At 41.1% G+C, this 17,931-nt stretch overlaps 1 protein-coding gene across 6 annotated transcripts in view; it reads right to left on the bottom strand.

Moving 5' to 3' along the window:
* KIF13A (kinesin family member 13A) overlaps nt 1–17,931 on the bottom strand; it is a 223,616-nt gene that overhangs the window by 67,846 nt on the left and 137,839 nt on the right. For all 6 annotated transcript variants that reach the window (XM_075826597.1, XM_075826595.1, XM_075826598.1 and 3 more), the window contains exons 18-23: nt 6,795–6,957; nt 5,600–5,740; nt 2,152–2,301; nt 1,776–1,937; nt 940–1,113; nt 380–531 (exon numbers count right to left, since the gene is read on the bottom strand). In XM_075826597.1, the coding sequence (XP_075682712.1) occupies nt 380–531; nt 940–1,113; nt 1,776–1,937; nt 2,152–2,301; nt 5,600–5,740; nt 6,795–6,957 (942 nt within the window). The remainder of the gene's footprint in view (nt 1–379; nt 532–939; nt 1,114–1,775; nt 1,938–2,151; nt 2,302–5,599; nt 5,741–6,794; nt 6,958–17,931) is intronic.

Below are 17,931 nucleotides of genomic sequence, written 5' to 3'. Positions count from 1 at the left end.
TCTGGGTGACCCCAAACTTTTGAACGGTAGTGTATAAATATATATATATATATATATATATATATATATTCTTTTTTTTTTTTATACTGGTTGTGTGGATAGAAGGATCTGACAGCAGTCAATAAGGTAACCATCCACACTCAGCTGTTCACATTGTAAACCATGGACACAACATAATAGTGGAGTGTAAAGCAATAGTATTTTTTTTTTTCTTCAAATGCACATTTGATTTATTCTAGAATGTTAGCATAAAACCTTTCACATATGTCATATTCCTAGACGACCCCTTCAACTAGATGTTTTACAGAGAAGGACAAATAATACACGACATGGTAACATGTCTTATCTTGAGTGTCCAACATGCTTCAACCACACAAACCTGTCTCGCAGTGTTCTAGATTTTGCATGAAGAGAATCAATCTCCCACAATGATCTTCCATTTCCAGCGCACCTATGACCCCAGACTTCAATAGCAAGTGCGCCCTCAGAAATAAACTCCAAAAACTCTTCTGTAATATTGACCAGATAATCCTGAAACAGACAAACATGTATCAGAGACAAAGGCATCTTATGAGGATGTTTGCTGTACTTATTCAAGTGGCTTCTCCACAGTCTGGGCAGATCAGTCTGTCAAATAAAGGTTCTCTTGCATGGCCCGATATGGAGCAATGATCAGTAATGTATGGGGACGAGCGATCGGTAACACGATTGCTCGTCCCCATACATTTATATCATTTCAGCAGCACGTCTTGATAATATTTCTTGCTGAATAAAAGATAAAATCAGCCAATGAACGAGAGTTTGCTCGTTCATCGGCTGATCGTTGCCCTGTTTACACATATGAACGCTCGTTTGCCCGATCATTGGCTCTTGTAAAAGGGCTTTAAGACTTTTTCCTTTGCACACCTTTTTCAATAAGACATATAAAATGAGAATTACCTTTGAATGTGCAAATCTAACTGTAAACTGAGCCTCTTTACTTCTGGGTGAAGGCATATCAGGATTGACCATGGGTGGTGCAACTGTGGGTTCAGGCTGGTCCCAGAAAGTGTATTGACAGAACACAAAGTTTGATAAGTTTAATGGAAGGCCTGTAGCTTCTTTTATTTTAACCTAGTATGAAGAAGAAAAAGACAATTAGTTTTACTCCTTCCTCTACAGTCACAAATCCTTACAGAATCTCAGCTTGATGATATCTACAGATGTAAATCAGATATGGCCATTCTGCCCTATTAGGACTATCATTTGGAATAGGACTTCTATAATCCTATAGTCCTAGTCATATCATTAGGACTTCTCAGTGAGAATAGTGTCACTTTATATATGCTCAGAATCCTGTTAGGATTTAGGTACGGTAAGATGCCTAGATCCTGACGGAATCTATCAACATTATGCCGACAGTGCATGTAAATGGAGTATTTTATACCCCACTCAAATGCTCAGGAAAATATCTGCACAAATTAATAAACATGTTGTGGATTTAAATATCCTCAGCGCCACTGGATTACTAATCGGGCTAGTCGACGTGTGGAACAGATAGTAGTGATCTAAGTTTCAGCTGGAGATTTCAGCCACGGATTTTGTAAAAAAAACAAAAAAAAAACATGAAAGATTTGCCTCTGGCAAATCCATGCTGTGTGCACATGGCCTAAATGTAACTATAAACATCAATTTAATATCAGCTAAACCAAAAACGCTCCCCTTCTACACCCTTTCTGTGGTATTATTTTTCTAAACAATACACTCATCTCACATAGCGTACATATAATACTTACTCGACATGTCAGCTTTTTTGGTCGGTAGATTATTTCTCCGCTATTATCTATGATTTCAAAGCTACCGCTTTCACTAGAATTCTCAGACGAGTCGTCACCGACTAAACACTCTGGGACAACACCTGTAACCCGCATCACCTCAATGTGAAGCCGGCCTGCCACCTATACACAGACAGAAGAGATATCAAGGTAGGTTATGATTGTTATTAATGTAAATACATCCTCAACTTGGACACGGCCACTTACGGAAAATGGGAATCCAGTTTAGCATTCATAATGTTTCCTTAGTAACAAACCCTTTGAACATCTTTTTTCTTTCAAGGACATCTCTACAAGTCTATGTACACATATGAACATTGAAATGAAAGACTCTTACCTCCCCCTGCTGGCTAATGATAGGAACTGCATACTGAAGTCTAACATCATAAAAGAGACATTCTAGGAATACATTAGCCACACCTATAAGGTTGTGATTTTCCTGCGCTTCATAAAATGGGTCCCCCTTCTTATAAATAATCCTTTTATCCTGTAACAAATCATAAGGAGATAACATTGGATTATTACAGTTTGTATATTGTTACTGTATAAAGACGGTCTTTCAGCTATCACTACGACATTAAAGTTGCTTGTTAATTTTTGAAAAATTCAGTCAGAAAAAAAAAGTTATGTCTCTTCTACACCTAATTATTACTTTAGGGAAGCGCAAAATCCACCTATAGAATTTTTGTCCTGCAGTATTGGCCAGTACAGAATTAGCAAGTACAGTATATAGCTTTCATCTATGACTACAAACAGTATATAGAATCCCAATGTTGTTCTTCTTCGTTGCGGTCATGGAAACTCTTAGCAAAACTGTTAGAACCGTAGGATTTTATTGAAAACTTCTCTATCCTAGCACATTATTATTATTATTCATCTATATATGGTTGCTTCCTGGACAGGGTCCGATACTCAACACACTACAATTCAGATATTTTTAACCTCAGTATGTTCATAACTGGTTAATGCCTTTGGTCTAAACCTTTGCTAACACTTGCCATGTACATTAGGGAATTTGGAATTACAATGATTCCATAATATTTAGCGGTTATCTGAATTTTTTTCTTTATAAGCAGGAAAAATTTGTTTAACACGATGAAGCAGGTGCAGGAAAATCAAATTCCTCATGGCTGCTCTTCCTGGCACCATGTGTTAATGCATACAAGCACTGGGCTGTTGTAATGCCTAAAAGCACATTAGCCAGCCTTTATTCTTCACTGACAGAATACAGAAGCCTGTATTCTGGTGCCAGTCTGGGGAAAGCAGCTACTTGGAATTGAAATTTTTGTAAATGCAATATAACAAAGTTGAACCTTCATTTTATAAAAGGAATACAACGAAAACCGTAACTATCAGGTGTGTATCAATTATGGTTGCACTCCCTGTGGGCCAGGAGGGTAAAGGGGCTCACACTGGAACCCCTCAGGCTGCCAACATTAGGGTATGTTCACACGGCTTATTTACGGACGTAATTCGGGCGTTTTACGCCTTGAATTACGTCCGAAAATGTGCCTCGATAGCGTTGGCAAACATCTGCCCATTGAAAGCAATGGGCTGACATTTGTCTGTTCACACGAGGCGTATATTTACGCGTCGCTGTAAAAAAACGGCACGTAAATAGACGCCCGCGGCAAAGAAGTGTCATGTCACTTCTTCAGACGTAAATGGAGCCGTTTTCCATGGACTCCATGGAAAACCAGCTCCAGTTACGTCCGTAACGGACGCGGCGTTCAAGCGCCTGCACATGCCGTTGCGGCTGAAATGACGGGGCTGTTTTCTCCTGAAAACAGCCCTGTAATTTCAGCCGTTACGGACGCTGCCGTGTGAACATACCCTTAGGCAGTCTGTGTCGCGCCGTATACAAAGTCCTGATGCCGGGTAGCATCAGGATGTTATATGCATTGCAGCACACATTTTTATAATGCTGGATGTTGTATGCTGTGTCGCAAACAACATCCGCTGCTTGGTATCAGGAGCTTGTATAAGGCGCGGCAAAGACAGGGCTTGATGTGACAGCATGAGGGGATCCAGGGCAGGCCCCCTGCAGACAAGAGCAGGTGTAGTAAATAAATAAATGATTTTTGAATTTTTTTTTATTTATGGAGGGAGGGGTCTGATCTGAGGGGGTTCGGCACGGGGACCAGCAATTAATCGGTACATACCTGGTAATTGTTATGACAAAACTGACTAATTCATTATCAATATATGTAGTTACAGTAATTGTAAAAAACATTATTTTCCATAAAAGAATAGTAATTCCTTAGATTAGAATTCATGCCTCCATATATAGTATAAAGGAAAACTATTTGGGGTCAGAGAATTAAACAGTTTCCAGTCAAATATAAACATTTAGCTTTCAAAAGAATCTGTAGAATGTAAAAGATCTTCCATAATTTTTATCGTATCATTTTCCCTTTCTATTTTTAGGGTTTGTGTTTTTTTTCAACAATAGTTTTTATTGCGTTTTCAATAAAGTAAAGAACAACTTTGTCACAATTAAAAGCACAATACAGCTTAGTATAGTAAACTTTGTGACAACATAAAAAAAGCCCTTCTATAGGTTTGTGGAGAAGTGCCTCACATGGGTTCTTGGTAAGTTTGTAACCAGTAACAGTGTGAATGAGATGGTTAAGCTGTATCCATAAATCTTTGGACTTTAGGGGAAGCCCACCTGGTTGGCAGCATAACGCCAAGGGAGGTAAAACAGGTTGAGGGATAACCGGGATGGTACGTGAGTTGCGAACCAGTACCATGTACCAGCATAGTATTACCTTATTAGAGGATTCTAGTATTATTGTGTTTATGGAGCTATAGTTAGTGCTTTCCCAAATTTGGAGTTACTGAGCCGCAGGGAATTGAGTGCCAAGGTCTGTATCCCTACAGACGTAGGGATGGAGCGTCTGGGACTCAGGTGCTAGAAGGCAAGAGTAAAGGGTCAAGCTCAGTCTAGCGGGGTGCAGGTTAGAGTGACATCTGTGCTCAAAGGGAGTGAAGAATAAAGGTTGAAAGGTATATTTGAGTAAGGAGTTAATAAAATGCTTAATTTGTAGAAAACAAAATAACTTATTGGCAGGAAGCTGGTGTTTCTCCTATAGGTACTGGAAAGGGCTGTTCCCGCCCATGGTAAGATAATGGTAAACAACAAATGGTAAGACACCCTTGCCAACCATTGTCTGAAAAGCTATGGAAAGTTATAGACTGGTGGTCTTGTATCTCCCCCCCCCCCCCTTAAACATACTACACAGCTTAAACTACCTTCATCTGCTACATTACCCAAATTCCTGTATAACCCCATGGGGTCACTGGAAGGCTGTACATGGAGAGTGGTGACAGTAACAGGCTGATTTCAGGTCTGGGGATTTTGTGAAGATATGTGCATGTAGACATCGGAATAAATGTAATTTATGAACTCTGTACATCTTAACCTTTTATTTTTATGAGTGGTCGTGCTTCTCAGGCTCTGCTGGGGTCAGACTTTTAGCCTCAAACATGAATTTTGTATGCATTTTTTACAAATCTTTAAACTTTAATGCAAAATATTATGAAGGCATCCATGAGTGTAAAGCGACATTTTCAAAACGTGCCAGGTGTATACTTTCATAAAATATAGGGATATGGGGTATAATAGGCTTTTGTTTTTAGTTGTGTATGGATATAGGTGGAAATTGTTCCAACAGCAAAGGGCTAAAGGCATAGGACTATGAGAACCACCACAGGTAGACAGCACTGGGGCTTTAAAGTTCGCAGGGTTAGTAATACATGAGTAATACAGACCAAAAAATTACCTCAACTGGCTTCTCCTTCCATTCTTGGTAAGCATCCCTCATATCGATAAGTTTGTTCTCTAACTTCTCAATTGACCAGACTTGAGTGCCTTTACATTTTCGTCTCACTTGAATGGCAGGTTCACTCACTATTGCCCCTCTCTGAGAAAATTGGAACGTGGTAAATGCAAAACCAGTCATACATTGAGATTTAATATGTTTATTATGCATGCACATTGCCTTCAATATCTGACCTTAACGTTAATAAACAGAAACATGATGTCCAAAGCAAGACTAAATTTCTGCTAGCTATTGAGCCAATCTGCCAATGATACCACATATATTCTCTAAGATTTTAAAGCAGAGCCTCTGAAAAATGTTGGAATATTCTGTGCAATAAACCTGATCTTTCCCTTTTCTCACGTAACATTTAGGATAACTACAGACAAGAGTTCCGAGCATGACCTTCGGTCTCAAAAAGTTGTTTGCCTACGGAGGAACACCATTCTTATATTTTCTATAGAAAAGGTAAAGAATGTGGTCATCACTGAGGGATCTCTCTACATGTGCGATACAGGATTCTTCTACGCCCTATACAATTCTCAGTCAAGTCCATTGTTCCCTTTTCAATGAGAAAAAATGGATAGTGTTCATCACATGACTTTCCAAAACAAAGAAAGTGCTAAATATCCTCTCCTTACCTGGCCTGTTCTTCATCTTTATCCTACGGGTCCTATTACATGGCCCGACGTGGGTTGTGTAAACGAGTGCGATCAATGAGAAAGCTCGTTGATGGGCGCTCGTTTGCTCCTTTCACAAGAAGCAATGATCGCTTCTGTATAGGGACGAGAACACGTTACTTCGATCAGTCGTCCCCATACATTTTCATCATGTCGGCAGCGCATCTCCCTGTTTACACAGAGAGATGCACTGCCGTCAACGATGATTTTTAATGCTGTATAAAAGAGAAGATCAGCTGATGAACGGGCGTTTGCCCGATCATTGGCTGTGTAATAGGGCCATTATTGTAGAGCCCCTATGAAAGCACTTCATTGTAAGCAAACATACAAAATTAGATGAAACTGAATATTTAGGATTTTACAAAGTGATATATGGGGTTTATAACACACTTCTAATAGCTGACAAAGACGCAGCATATAGTGTATAAGAGTAAAAATATAATTAGTAAAGTCGTGTAGATTTGTAGGATACTAACCTTTCGATTGGCACTGAGGTTAATTGCTGGGATCTGAAGAGTGACTTGATAGTCTGTGCACTTACTCATCTCTTCTGCCAGAAAGTTGGCTTCCCTCACCAAAGTATTAGCCTTGACTATTTGCTCCCTGAGCTTAGAAAGACTCTGTCTGAACAGCTCATCCCTGCAATGAACACAACATTGAAACATCATTTACAATCCCTCATCGTGCTCCTCAGAGGCCTTATACCTCAACCTGGGAGATTGCATGCAACAAGGAAAATAACACCAAATTTTGTTTGTTTCACGCTGGATACTGGGAGCACCAACAGTATTCCAAGCTAACCGATTTTAACTTAAAACCAGCCATCACCTCCCCTTGGACTTTTTCATATTTTATTGGGTAACAACACTAAAACACAATGGATTTATAAAGGCCTTTTGGACACTATACAAGGGAAAAATAATCCTTAATGCCATGGTGAAAACTGAGCAATTGACATGGATTATAACTATTAACCCGTTAGTGACCGGCCCATCGTGTTTCTACGTCGGTCACTAACGGGCCTTATTCCGATGCCATAGACTTTTTACGTTGCGGCATCGGAATAAGTAAACAGAGCAGGGAGCTGTCAAATCTCCCTGCTGTCAGCTGCCAGAGGCAGCTGAGGACTGGGGGCGTCCCTGCTCTGCCGGGTGAGATCGATATTAGTATCGATCTCACCCGTTTAACCCCTCAGATGCAGTGCACAATAGCGTGCACCGCATCTGAGTGGTTTTGGAGAGAGGGAAGGAGCTCCCTCTCTCTCCCACCGACACCCGGCGATACGATCGCCGAGTGTCTCCAATGGCAGCCGGGGGCCTAATAAAGGCCCCCAAGTCTGCCTGGAGCGAATGCCTGCTAGATCATGCCGGAGGCATGACCTAGCAGATGCCTGTCCGTGTTAAACGGACAGGGAGTAAGTAATACACTGCAATACAAAAGTATTGCAGTGTATTATAAATGCGATCGCAGAATCGCATATTATAGTCCCCTAGTGGGACTAGTAAAAAAGTTTTAAAAAAAGTTTAAAAAAGTTAATTTAAAAAAAAATGTGAAAAAAAAAGAAAAACCCAGCTTTTCCCCTTACAAAATGCTTTACTATTAAAAAAACAAAATAAAGTTAAAAAGTTACACATATTTGGTATTGCCGCGTCCGTAACGACCCCGACTATAAATCTATTACATTATTTAACCCGCACGGTGAACGCCGTAAAAAATTAAATAAAAAAACTATGGAAAAATTGCTGTTTTCTGTGAATACTGACTTGATGTGATAAAAAGTGATCAAAAAGTCGCATCTACTCCAAAATGGTACCAATAAAAACTACAAGTCTTCCCGCAAAAAAAGCCCTCATACAACCGCATCGGCGAAAAAATTAAAACGTTATGGCTCTTCAAATATGGAGACACAAAAACAAATAATTTTGAAAAAAAAGCGTTTTTACTGTGTAAAAGTAGTAAAACATACAAAAACTATACAAATTTGGTATCGTTGCAATCGTAACAACCCGCTGAATAAAGTTATTGTGTTATTTATATCACACGGTAAACGGCGTAGATTTAAGACGCGAAAAAGAGTGGCGAAATTTCAGGTTTTTTTCTATTTCCCCCCAAATAAAAGTTAATAAAAGTTAATCAATAAATAATATGTCCCCCAAAATGGTGCTATTAAAAAATACAACTTGTCCCGCAAAAAACAAGACCTTATACAGCTATGTCGACGCAAAAATAAAAAGGTTATAGCTCTTGGAATGCGACGATGGAAAAACTTAAAAAATGGCTTGGTCATTAAGGTTTAAAATAGGCTGGTCATTAAGGGGTTAAAGTAATACTTCAAGCAAAAACTATACTGTGTTATGCCTAGTGCAAGCCCTCAGGGGATGTTGCATGGTACAGAGATTTTCTCTTTAGTGTTCTTTGAATCCTTGTCAAGGACCACCTCCTTAGGTCCTGCACCTGGCAGAACACATTGTATAAGTTTTCCTTTAAACAGAAAATAAATAAATTATTTTCTGCATTACTACAACAAAACAAAATGTTAACTAAAGACAATTGTAGTTATCCCCTTCCCGACATTTGTCGTATGGATACGTCATGGAAAGCTAGTGCTTCCCGCATTTTGCCGTATCCATATGACAAATGGTGGACACCGGCTCAAAAGCTGAGTCGGTGCCACCATCCCCGGGTGTAGGCTGCATGTTATAGCGGAGACCCTGGGGTAATGGCGACGACCGAAGTTTGCTCCGATCCCTGCCATTAACCCCTTTAATGCAGCAGTCAAAAGCGATCGCTGCATTTAAGGTGTTTGCAGCTCATCGGCACCCTAGACTTTCAGGGCCTAAAAGGCTTCCGTAGCCGCCAGCAAGATGGCGCCGGCTCAGGAGCTGACCTAGCATCATCAACGGTGGATGTCAGCTATATGTTACAGCTGACATCCACCTGTAACGGCAATGTAATGCTAGCCCCGATTCCTGCCATTAACCCCTTAAATGCAGCGATTGCGGCAGCTTAGTGGTGGGCAGCAGATCGGCAGCTCTGCCCTGCAATCGCAGGACTGCCGACTGCTACTATGGCAACAGGAGGCCTAAAATTGTCCTCCTGCTTTGCCATTACGGAAGCAGATTAGGCCCCAACTGGAGGCGAAGCCTAATCGGCTGGCTGTCAATGATTGACGGATAGATATAATACATTGCACTACATAGGTAGTGCAATGTATTACAAAAATAATCTGACAGTTGGACCTTCAAGTCCCCTAGTGGGACTAAAGAAAAGTGACATTTAAAAAAAAAAAAAAAAGTAAAAATAAAAGTTTTAAGTAATAAAATAAAACACAATTGCCCTTTTTTCCTTATTAAGTCCTTTACTATTGAAAAAATAAATAAACCATAAAAATTTGGTATCGCCGTGTCCCTAACCTATAAAAATATTATGTTATTTATTCCACGCGGTGAACGGCGTAAAAAAACAAACTAAGGCCTCATTTACACGAGCGTGTGCGTTTTGCGCGCGCAAAAAAACGCTGCGTTTTGCGTGCGCAAAAGGCAATTGACAGCTCCGTGTGTCATCCGTGTATGATGCGCGGCTGCGTGATTTTCGCGCAGCCGCCATCATAGAGATGAGGCTAGTCGACGCCCGTCACTGTCCAAGGTGCTGAAAGAGCTAACTGATCGGCAGGAACTCTTTCAGCACCCTCGACAGTGACTGCCGATCACAATATACACCAACCTGTGAATAAAAAAAGACTTTCAAACTTACCATGAACTGCCTGCTTCCTCCAGTCCGGTCTCCCGGCCGTTGCCTTGGTGACGCGTCCCTCTCTTGTCATCCGGCCCCACCTCCCAGGATGACGCGGCAGGCCATGAGACCGCTGCAGCCTGTGATTGGCTGCAGCCTGTGCTTGGCCTGTGATTGGCTGCAGCTGTCACTTGGCCTTAATTGTCATCCCGGGAGGTCGGACTGGAGGAAGGAGCCGGGACTTATCGGTAAGTCCGAACTTCTGTTTTTTTTTACACGTATATGTATATTGTGATCGAAAGTCACTGTCCATGGTGCTGAAACAGTTTAAGTCTTTGAGCACCGTGGGCAGTGACTGTCTCCTGACGTCGCGTACCCGAACATCTTTTGCCGGGTTCGGTCAAAACGAGTTCGGCCGAACCCGGTGAAGTTCGGTGCGCTCATCTCTAATTTGACACTCCGTTTGGATGTTTGTAACCAGAAAAGCACGTGGTGCTTTTCTGTTTACATTCATCCTTTTGACAGCTCTTGCGTGATTTTCGCGCATGCAACGCAGGACCGTCCGTGTGGCATGCGTTGTTTTCACGCACCCATTGAAGTCAATGGGTGCGTGTTGCGTGAAAAACGCAAGAATATAGAACATGTCGTGAGTTTTACGCAACGCACTCACGCAGCGCAAAATTCACGCATCGTCTAAACAGCCCCATAGACTATTATAGGTGCGTACGACACGCGTGAAAAGCACGCGCGTCGCACGCGCGTATAATACGCTCGTGTAAATGAGGCCTAAAAACAATGCCAGAATTTAGTTTTTTTGGTCACTTTGCCCTACAAAAATTGGAATAAAAAGTCGCATGTATCTAAACATGGTACCAATACTAACTACAGCTTGTCCCACAAAAAAACAGCCCTCATACAGCTCCGTTGATGAAAAAAACTTAAAAAGTTATGGTTCTCAGAACATGGTGACAGAAAAAATAAATTATTTTTACAAAAGTAATTTTACTGTGCAAAAAGTAGTAAAACATAAAAAAGCGCTATAAATTAGGTATCGCCGGAATCGTACTGACCCGCAGAATAAAGTTTTCATGTAGTTTATAACGCATGGTGAACGCTGTATAAAAAAAACTATGCCAGAATTGCTGTTTTTTGGTCACCTTGCCTCCCAAAAAATAGGCTAAAAAGTGATCAAAAAGTCGCATGTACCCCAAAATGGTACCAATAATAACTACAGCTCGTCCCACAAAAAAAAACAGCCCTCATACCACTACGTCTATGAAAAATTAAATAAGTTAAGGTTCCAATAAGTCAGGAAAGAAAAATATGCAGTTGTGCAGCTAAGATGGGAACATTTCTTCAGTTTCAAAAGGCAATTTATCAAGGCCCTAAAATTAGGGAACCAGGAAGGGGAGGGCCCAAACATATCTGCTGGAAGCGAGGGCGCCCGTATTATACCAGGACAACACTTCTCAGCAAAATTCCCCAAACTGCAAATGTGCAGAGTGTGTACCAAAAGAGGATAAGAAAGGACACCATTTATCAGTGCGACACTGGCCTGTGCAGAAAGGATTGCTTCACAGCATAACAAATATTTATGAATTATTTTATTGTTTTTTTACCCCATTATTATATCACCTGACTATGCCCCTGATGTACTCTGCCCAGCTTACATGTACCCACATTATACACTAAAATACCAGTAAAACTCCAAACAAAACTACTACCAAGCAAAATCCACGCTCCAAAAGGCGCTACCTCCCTTCTGAACACTACAGCGTGCCCAAACAGCTGTTTACTTCAACATATATGGCATCGCCATACCTGGGAGAACCATTTTAACAATTTTTGGGATGTGTGTCTCCAGTGGCACAAACTGGGCATGGCATATTTGCCACTGAAATGGAATATCTAAGGAAAAATTAAAATTTTTACTTTTCATCATCCACAGCGCAATTATTTATGGAAAAGGCCTGTGGGGTGAAATGCTCATTACACCCCTTAATAAATGCCTTGAGGGGTATAGTTTCCAAAATGGGGTCACTTCTCAGGGGTTTCATTTATTATTTCATATCAGAGTCCTTCTGAACCAATACTTTGTAAGTCGCCAAATTAGGCCTTAACTTTGCATGGTACTCTTTCACTCCTGAGCCTGCTTGAATGTCAAGGGAAAAGATTAGGGCCACATGTAGGGTGTTTCTAAAACCTGGAAACACAGCATAATAATTAGAGAGCTGTCTTGTTATGGTGGCACAAGCTGGGCACCACATATTGGCATATCTATGCAAAAAAAAAATCCCATTTTCACTCTGCAACATCAAGTGCACACTAATTTCTGCAAAACACCTGCGGGGTTAACATGCTCACTACACCCCTAGGTAAATACCTTGAGGGGTGTAGTTTCCAAAATGGGGTCACTTCTGGGGGTTTCCACTGTTTTGGTCCCACAGGGGCTTTGCAAATGCGACATAGCGCCCAAAAAACCAATAGCCAAACAGTGCTCCTTCCATTCTGAGCCCTGTCGTGTGTCCAAACAGCAGTTAATGACCACGTGTGGGGTATTGTTTTACTCGGGAGAAATTGCTTTACAAATGTTGTGGTGCTTTTTCTCCTTTAGTCCTTGTGGAAATTAGAACAAATTAGCTAAACCTACATTTTCTTTGAAAAAATGTTGATTTTCATTTTCACAATTGCTGCAAAAAAATTGTGGGGTTAAAATGCTCACTATCCTCAAGGGGTGTAGTTTCCAAAATGAGGTCACTTGTGGGGGATTCCACTGTTTCGTCCCCACAGGGCCATTCCTGCTAAATTTGAACTCCAAAATCCAAATGGTGGCCTTTCTTTTCTAAGCCCTGCCGTGGGTCCACACAGCAGTTTATGACCATATATGGGGTTTTGTTTTACTTGGCCTGTGGAAATGAGGAAAAATTAGCTAAACCTACATTTTCTTTGAAGAAATTTACATTTTAATTTTCACGGCCTACTTCCAATAATTTCTGCAAAAAAACCGTGGGGTCAAAATGCTCACTATACCCCTAGATAATTTGCTTGAGGGGTGTAGTGTCCCAAATGGGGTCACTTTTGGGGAATATCCACTGTTTTGGCACCGCAAGAGCTCTTTAAACCGGACATGGTGCCTAAAATATATCCCAATAAAAAGGAGGCCCCAAAATCCACTAGGTGCTACTTTGCTTCTGAGGCCTGTGCTTCAGTCCATAAGCGCACTAGGACCACATGTGGGATATTTCTAAAAACTGCAGAATCTGGGCGATAAATATTGAGTTGTGTTTCTCTGGTAAAACCTTCTGTGTTACAAAAAAATGGATTAAAAATGAATTTCTGCAACAAAAAAAAATGAAATTTGTCAATTTACCTCTACTTTGCTTTAATTCCTGTGAAACGTCTAAAGGGTTAAGAAACTTTCTAAATGCTGTTTTGAATACTTTGAGGGGTGAAGTTTTTAAAATGGGGTGACTTATTGGGCGTTTCTAATATATAAGTCCCTCCAAGCCACTTCACAACTGAACTGGCCCCTGTAAAAATAGCCTTTTGAAATTTTTTTGAAAACTTAAGAAATTGCTGCTAAAGTCCTAAGCTTTGTAACGTCCTAGAAAAATGAAAGAATGTTCAAAAACTGATGCTAATCTAAAGTAGACATATGAGGGATGTTAATTAGCAAAAATTTTGTGTGGTATAACTGCCTGTCTTACAAGCAGATACGTTTAAATTTAGAAAAATGCTAATTTTTCCAATTTTTCTCAAAATACTGAATGTATTGAGCAAATTTTTCCATTAACATAAAGTCCAATGTGTCACGAGAAAACAATATAAGAATCTCTTGGATAGGTAAAAGCATTCCAAAGTTATTACCACATAAAGTGAAACATGTCAGATTTAAAGAATGAGGCTCTGTCAGGAAGGTCAAAAGTGGCCAAAGCGGGAAGGGGTTAAATAGAAAAAAAAATATCAAAAACAAAAAACAACAACTCAAACACTGTAGGGAGACTTTATCAACCCCTCTATGCAGGTTTTTTTGGCGTAGAAAAGTCGCAAAAGCCCTTTGGCCTTTTTACACCGCCTTCCCGGAAAGGGAGTTGGGCCACAGAGGCCTGACAAACTTAATATAATTTATGGCAAAAAACTGGCGTAAATTATAGTGGAAATCTACGCCAGCTTCTCTGTGGGGTGTAGCATTGTAGAGGCCCGTGCCGGGCCCCGTACCTTGCCCTCCCAAATTGGAATACCTCCCAGCAGACAATTAAGTAATAATAAAAAAATGTATGCTCACCTCTCCGCTCCTCTTCTCCCCTCCGGGTCCCCTCAGGCTCCCTCAGCATGCTGCAGCTCATACAAGGACTTGACACCAGGAAGTCATGACGTTGTATGTGATAAAGCACTGATGACATGGAGTGCTGTATCACATATAGGGCTCTGACGCTGCTCGGCATCAGGACCTTGTATGAGCCGCAGCATGCTGAAGGAGCCTGAGGGGATACAGAGGAGAGAGGAGGAGCGGTGAGGCATCTATACTTCTTTTTCTTTCTTATTTTATGTCCAATGAGAAAAGGGAATGGATGGCGCACGGCTGTGCTCCTGGCTCCACAATTACATAGTTGATAAGGTTAAAAAAAAAGACACAGGCCCATCAAGTCCAACCTATAATCCTACTGTGTTAATCCAGAGGAAGGCAAAGCCCCTATGACATTGATGTCAATCGCCTCATTAGGGTAACAATTCCTCCCTGACTCCAAATTTGGCAATCAGAATAAATCCCTGGATCAACATCCCAACTCCAGAATGAAGTACTCATAACCTGTAATATTACATTTTTCAAGAAAGGCATCAAGGCCCTTCTTGTACTTGTTCAAAGAATCAACCATCACAACATCCTGTGGTAGAAAGTTACATAGTCTCACTGCTCTTACAGTAAAGAATCCCCATCTGTCACGTCACAGTGGTGAAACCTTTTCTCCTCTACATGTAAAGGATGCCCCCCTTGTCCTTGTTACAGGCCTAGGTGTAAAAAGATCATTAAAAAGATCTCTGCACTGTCCAGTGTAGCATCCATGGCCACGGGCCGTCGGGTTTACTCACCTCCCGAAGGCCGCAGCCATGGATCCGTGAGCGCTGGTCCCCATCTCCTTCCTAGGAGACGCCAGCGCTCACTTCCGCTCCGTTCTGCTGTATCCTGTAGGGTGCGCGCGTACACTCGTGCCCAGCCTTAAAGGGCCAGCGCGCACACAAAGGAAGTCGTCATCATCATCATCTGCCATGATTTTCTGGTCCATAAGAAGGTCCCAGGCCTTATGATCCTTGCCTGAGCATTGTTAGTTTTCCCAGTCTGTCTTGCAAATGGTCCCTTAGGCTGTATTCACACGGAGTTTTTTTGCAGGAGGAAAATTCCTCCTGCAAAAACTGCTCCAGACGGTTTTTGCACAGTGGTTTGACAAAAACTCGTCAAAACACTCGTCGAGGTGTTTTTTTCCTCTTTCTGACTAATTGAAATGGGGTTTTGGAGGCGGAAACCGCCTCAAGATGGGTCATGACGCTTCTTTTTACCGCGATGCGTTTTTTTTACTCGCGGTAAAAAACTCGTCCAACTCCCATTGAAATCAATGGGAGGCACTTTCAGGCGGTTTTTGACGAGTTTTCCGACGCGGTTTCCGCGTCAAAAACTCGTCAAAAACCTCCGTGTGAACAGGGCCTTAGTGTTTCCCGTTCCAGTTGTTACCCGTGGCTTGTTTACTGCGCCTGTATCCCGTGCTGTCCTTGTTCCTGTGCCAACTAGTGTCGGAGTCTTCTGCCACGTCCTGTGTCATCTGCCACGTCCGGAGGAATCCGGCACGTCCGGAGGAATCCGCTACGTCCTGTGTCATCTGCCATGTCCGGAGGAACTCGCCACGTCTGGCGCAACCTGCGGCTCCTGTGTCATCCGCCACATCTGGCGTTACCTGCTGCGCCCTTCTCCGTCCGTGCCAGAGCTGTGGCCACTGTCTGGACTACCCAGATACCCTTGTGCGGGACATTGTATTGCTAGGGTTTCCTGTTGTTTGGCCAGCTGCCTCCCCACTACGGCGGTACGGCCTAGTCGGTCCACCGACCCGCTTCGTGACATCCAGTTATATAATTGTACATTGCAATTAAATTGCCCCTAATCCGTCTTTTTTCTAAACTGAATAGCCCCAAGTTTGATAAACTTTCTTGGTACTACAATCGGCCCATTCCGTTAATTACCTTGGTTGCTCTTCTTTGCACTCATTTTAGTTCAGCCATGTCCTTCTTATACACATGTGCCCAAAATTGTACACAATATTCCATATGAGGTCTGACTAGAGATTTGTAAAGAGGCAAAACGTTGAAAAGAGGGGAGCGGCCCCCTCCGACAGCTCATCGATCCCACTTGCAACGAGATCGGAGGGTGACGACAATTGTCATGGCAGCCCAGGGGCCTAATGAAGGCCCCCAGGACTGCCTTCACTCTGCCTCTGCTAAGCCCTGCCTGTGGCAGTGCTTAACAGAAGCATGTAAAAATGACAATATACTGCAATACGTTAGTATTGTAGTGTATTCTACCAGCGATCTAACAATTGCTGGTTCAAGTCCCCTAGGGGGGCTAATAAAGTGTGTAGAAAAAAGTGAAAAAAGTTTTTAGTAGTGAAAAAAAATAAAAAACTCACCTTTTCCCATTTTTACCCTAAAGTAATGTAAAAAATAAAAAGTAAACAAAATTGGTATTGCTGCGTCCGTAAAAGGCTGAACTATTACAATATAATGTTATTTAACACGCACGGTGAACGCCATAAAAAATAAGAATGGAAAACGGCAAAATCGCAGTTTTTTGGTCAACTTAGCTCTCAAAAAAAATATGTAATTATAAGTGTTCAAAAAGTTCTACGTACCAAAAAATGGTACCGATAAAAACTACAGCTCGTCCCGCAAAAAATAAGCCCTCACGCCGCTCTATCAGTAAAAATAAAAATAAAAAATGCCTCTCAGAATGTGGCGACACAAAATATTTTTTATCAATAAAAGTAGTAAAATATAAAAAGCCCAAATAAATTTAAGATAAGTTGTCGTTTTTACCGCACTGTGAAAACTGTAAAAACAAAACCCAAAAAACAATTGAGGAATCGCAGTTTTTTCCAACTTCACCCCTCAAAGAAATGTTTTTCAGTTTCCCAGTACATTATATGGAACTATAAATGGTACTAAAATAAACTACAACTCCTCCCACAAAATATAAGCCCTCACACCGCTCTATTGATGGAAAAATTAAAAAGTTATGGCTCTTGGAACGCGGGAGTGAAAACCGAAAAATCAAAAAATGGCTCAGTCCTGAAAGGGTTAAGAGGCTTTTAAAAATGTCTCATTTTGTTTGTTTATTTTTATTTTTGAGGACATTGTCCCAGTTTATGCCCTTAACCCCTTAATGACCAAGCCAGATTTGTCAAATCTGGTATGTCTGACTTTATCAGAGAATAACTCTGTGAAAGTTTTGAATATCCAAGTAATTCTGACATTGTTTTTTCGTCACATGTTGTACTTTATTTTAGTGGTAAAAGTAGACTTATACGATTTGCGGAAATTAATAAAAAAATAGAAAAATGGAAGAAATTTTGTAAAAATTACCATTTTCCCCTATTTTTAACTGCAATATGTCACATATGTACACACATACTGTAAAAATGTTTTAATTAAATATATATTTCTATCTCTTTACTCTATTTTGGCAGCACTTTTGAAAAAGTAAAATAAATTCTCAGCAATTTAGAGGACTTACAAATTGAATAATAATTTTATAAATTTTGAAGTACATTTTGTTTTCCTGCACCAAGCCAGGTTTTCAGAGGCTCATAGGTCTCAGAGTGATGGAAACCCCCACAA

Source organism: Rhinoderma darwinii, chromosome 5 (assembly GCF_050947455.1).
Source record: "Rhinoderma darwinii isolate aRhiDar2 chromosome 5, aRhiDar2.hap1, whole genome shotgun sequence".
Lineage (NCBI taxonomy): Eukaryota > Metazoa > Chordata > Amphibia > Anura > Rhinodermatidae > Rhinoderma > Rhinoderma darwinii.
Note: the sequence above shows the minus strand (reverse complement) of the source record. Positions and strands in the feature narration are given on the sequence as shown.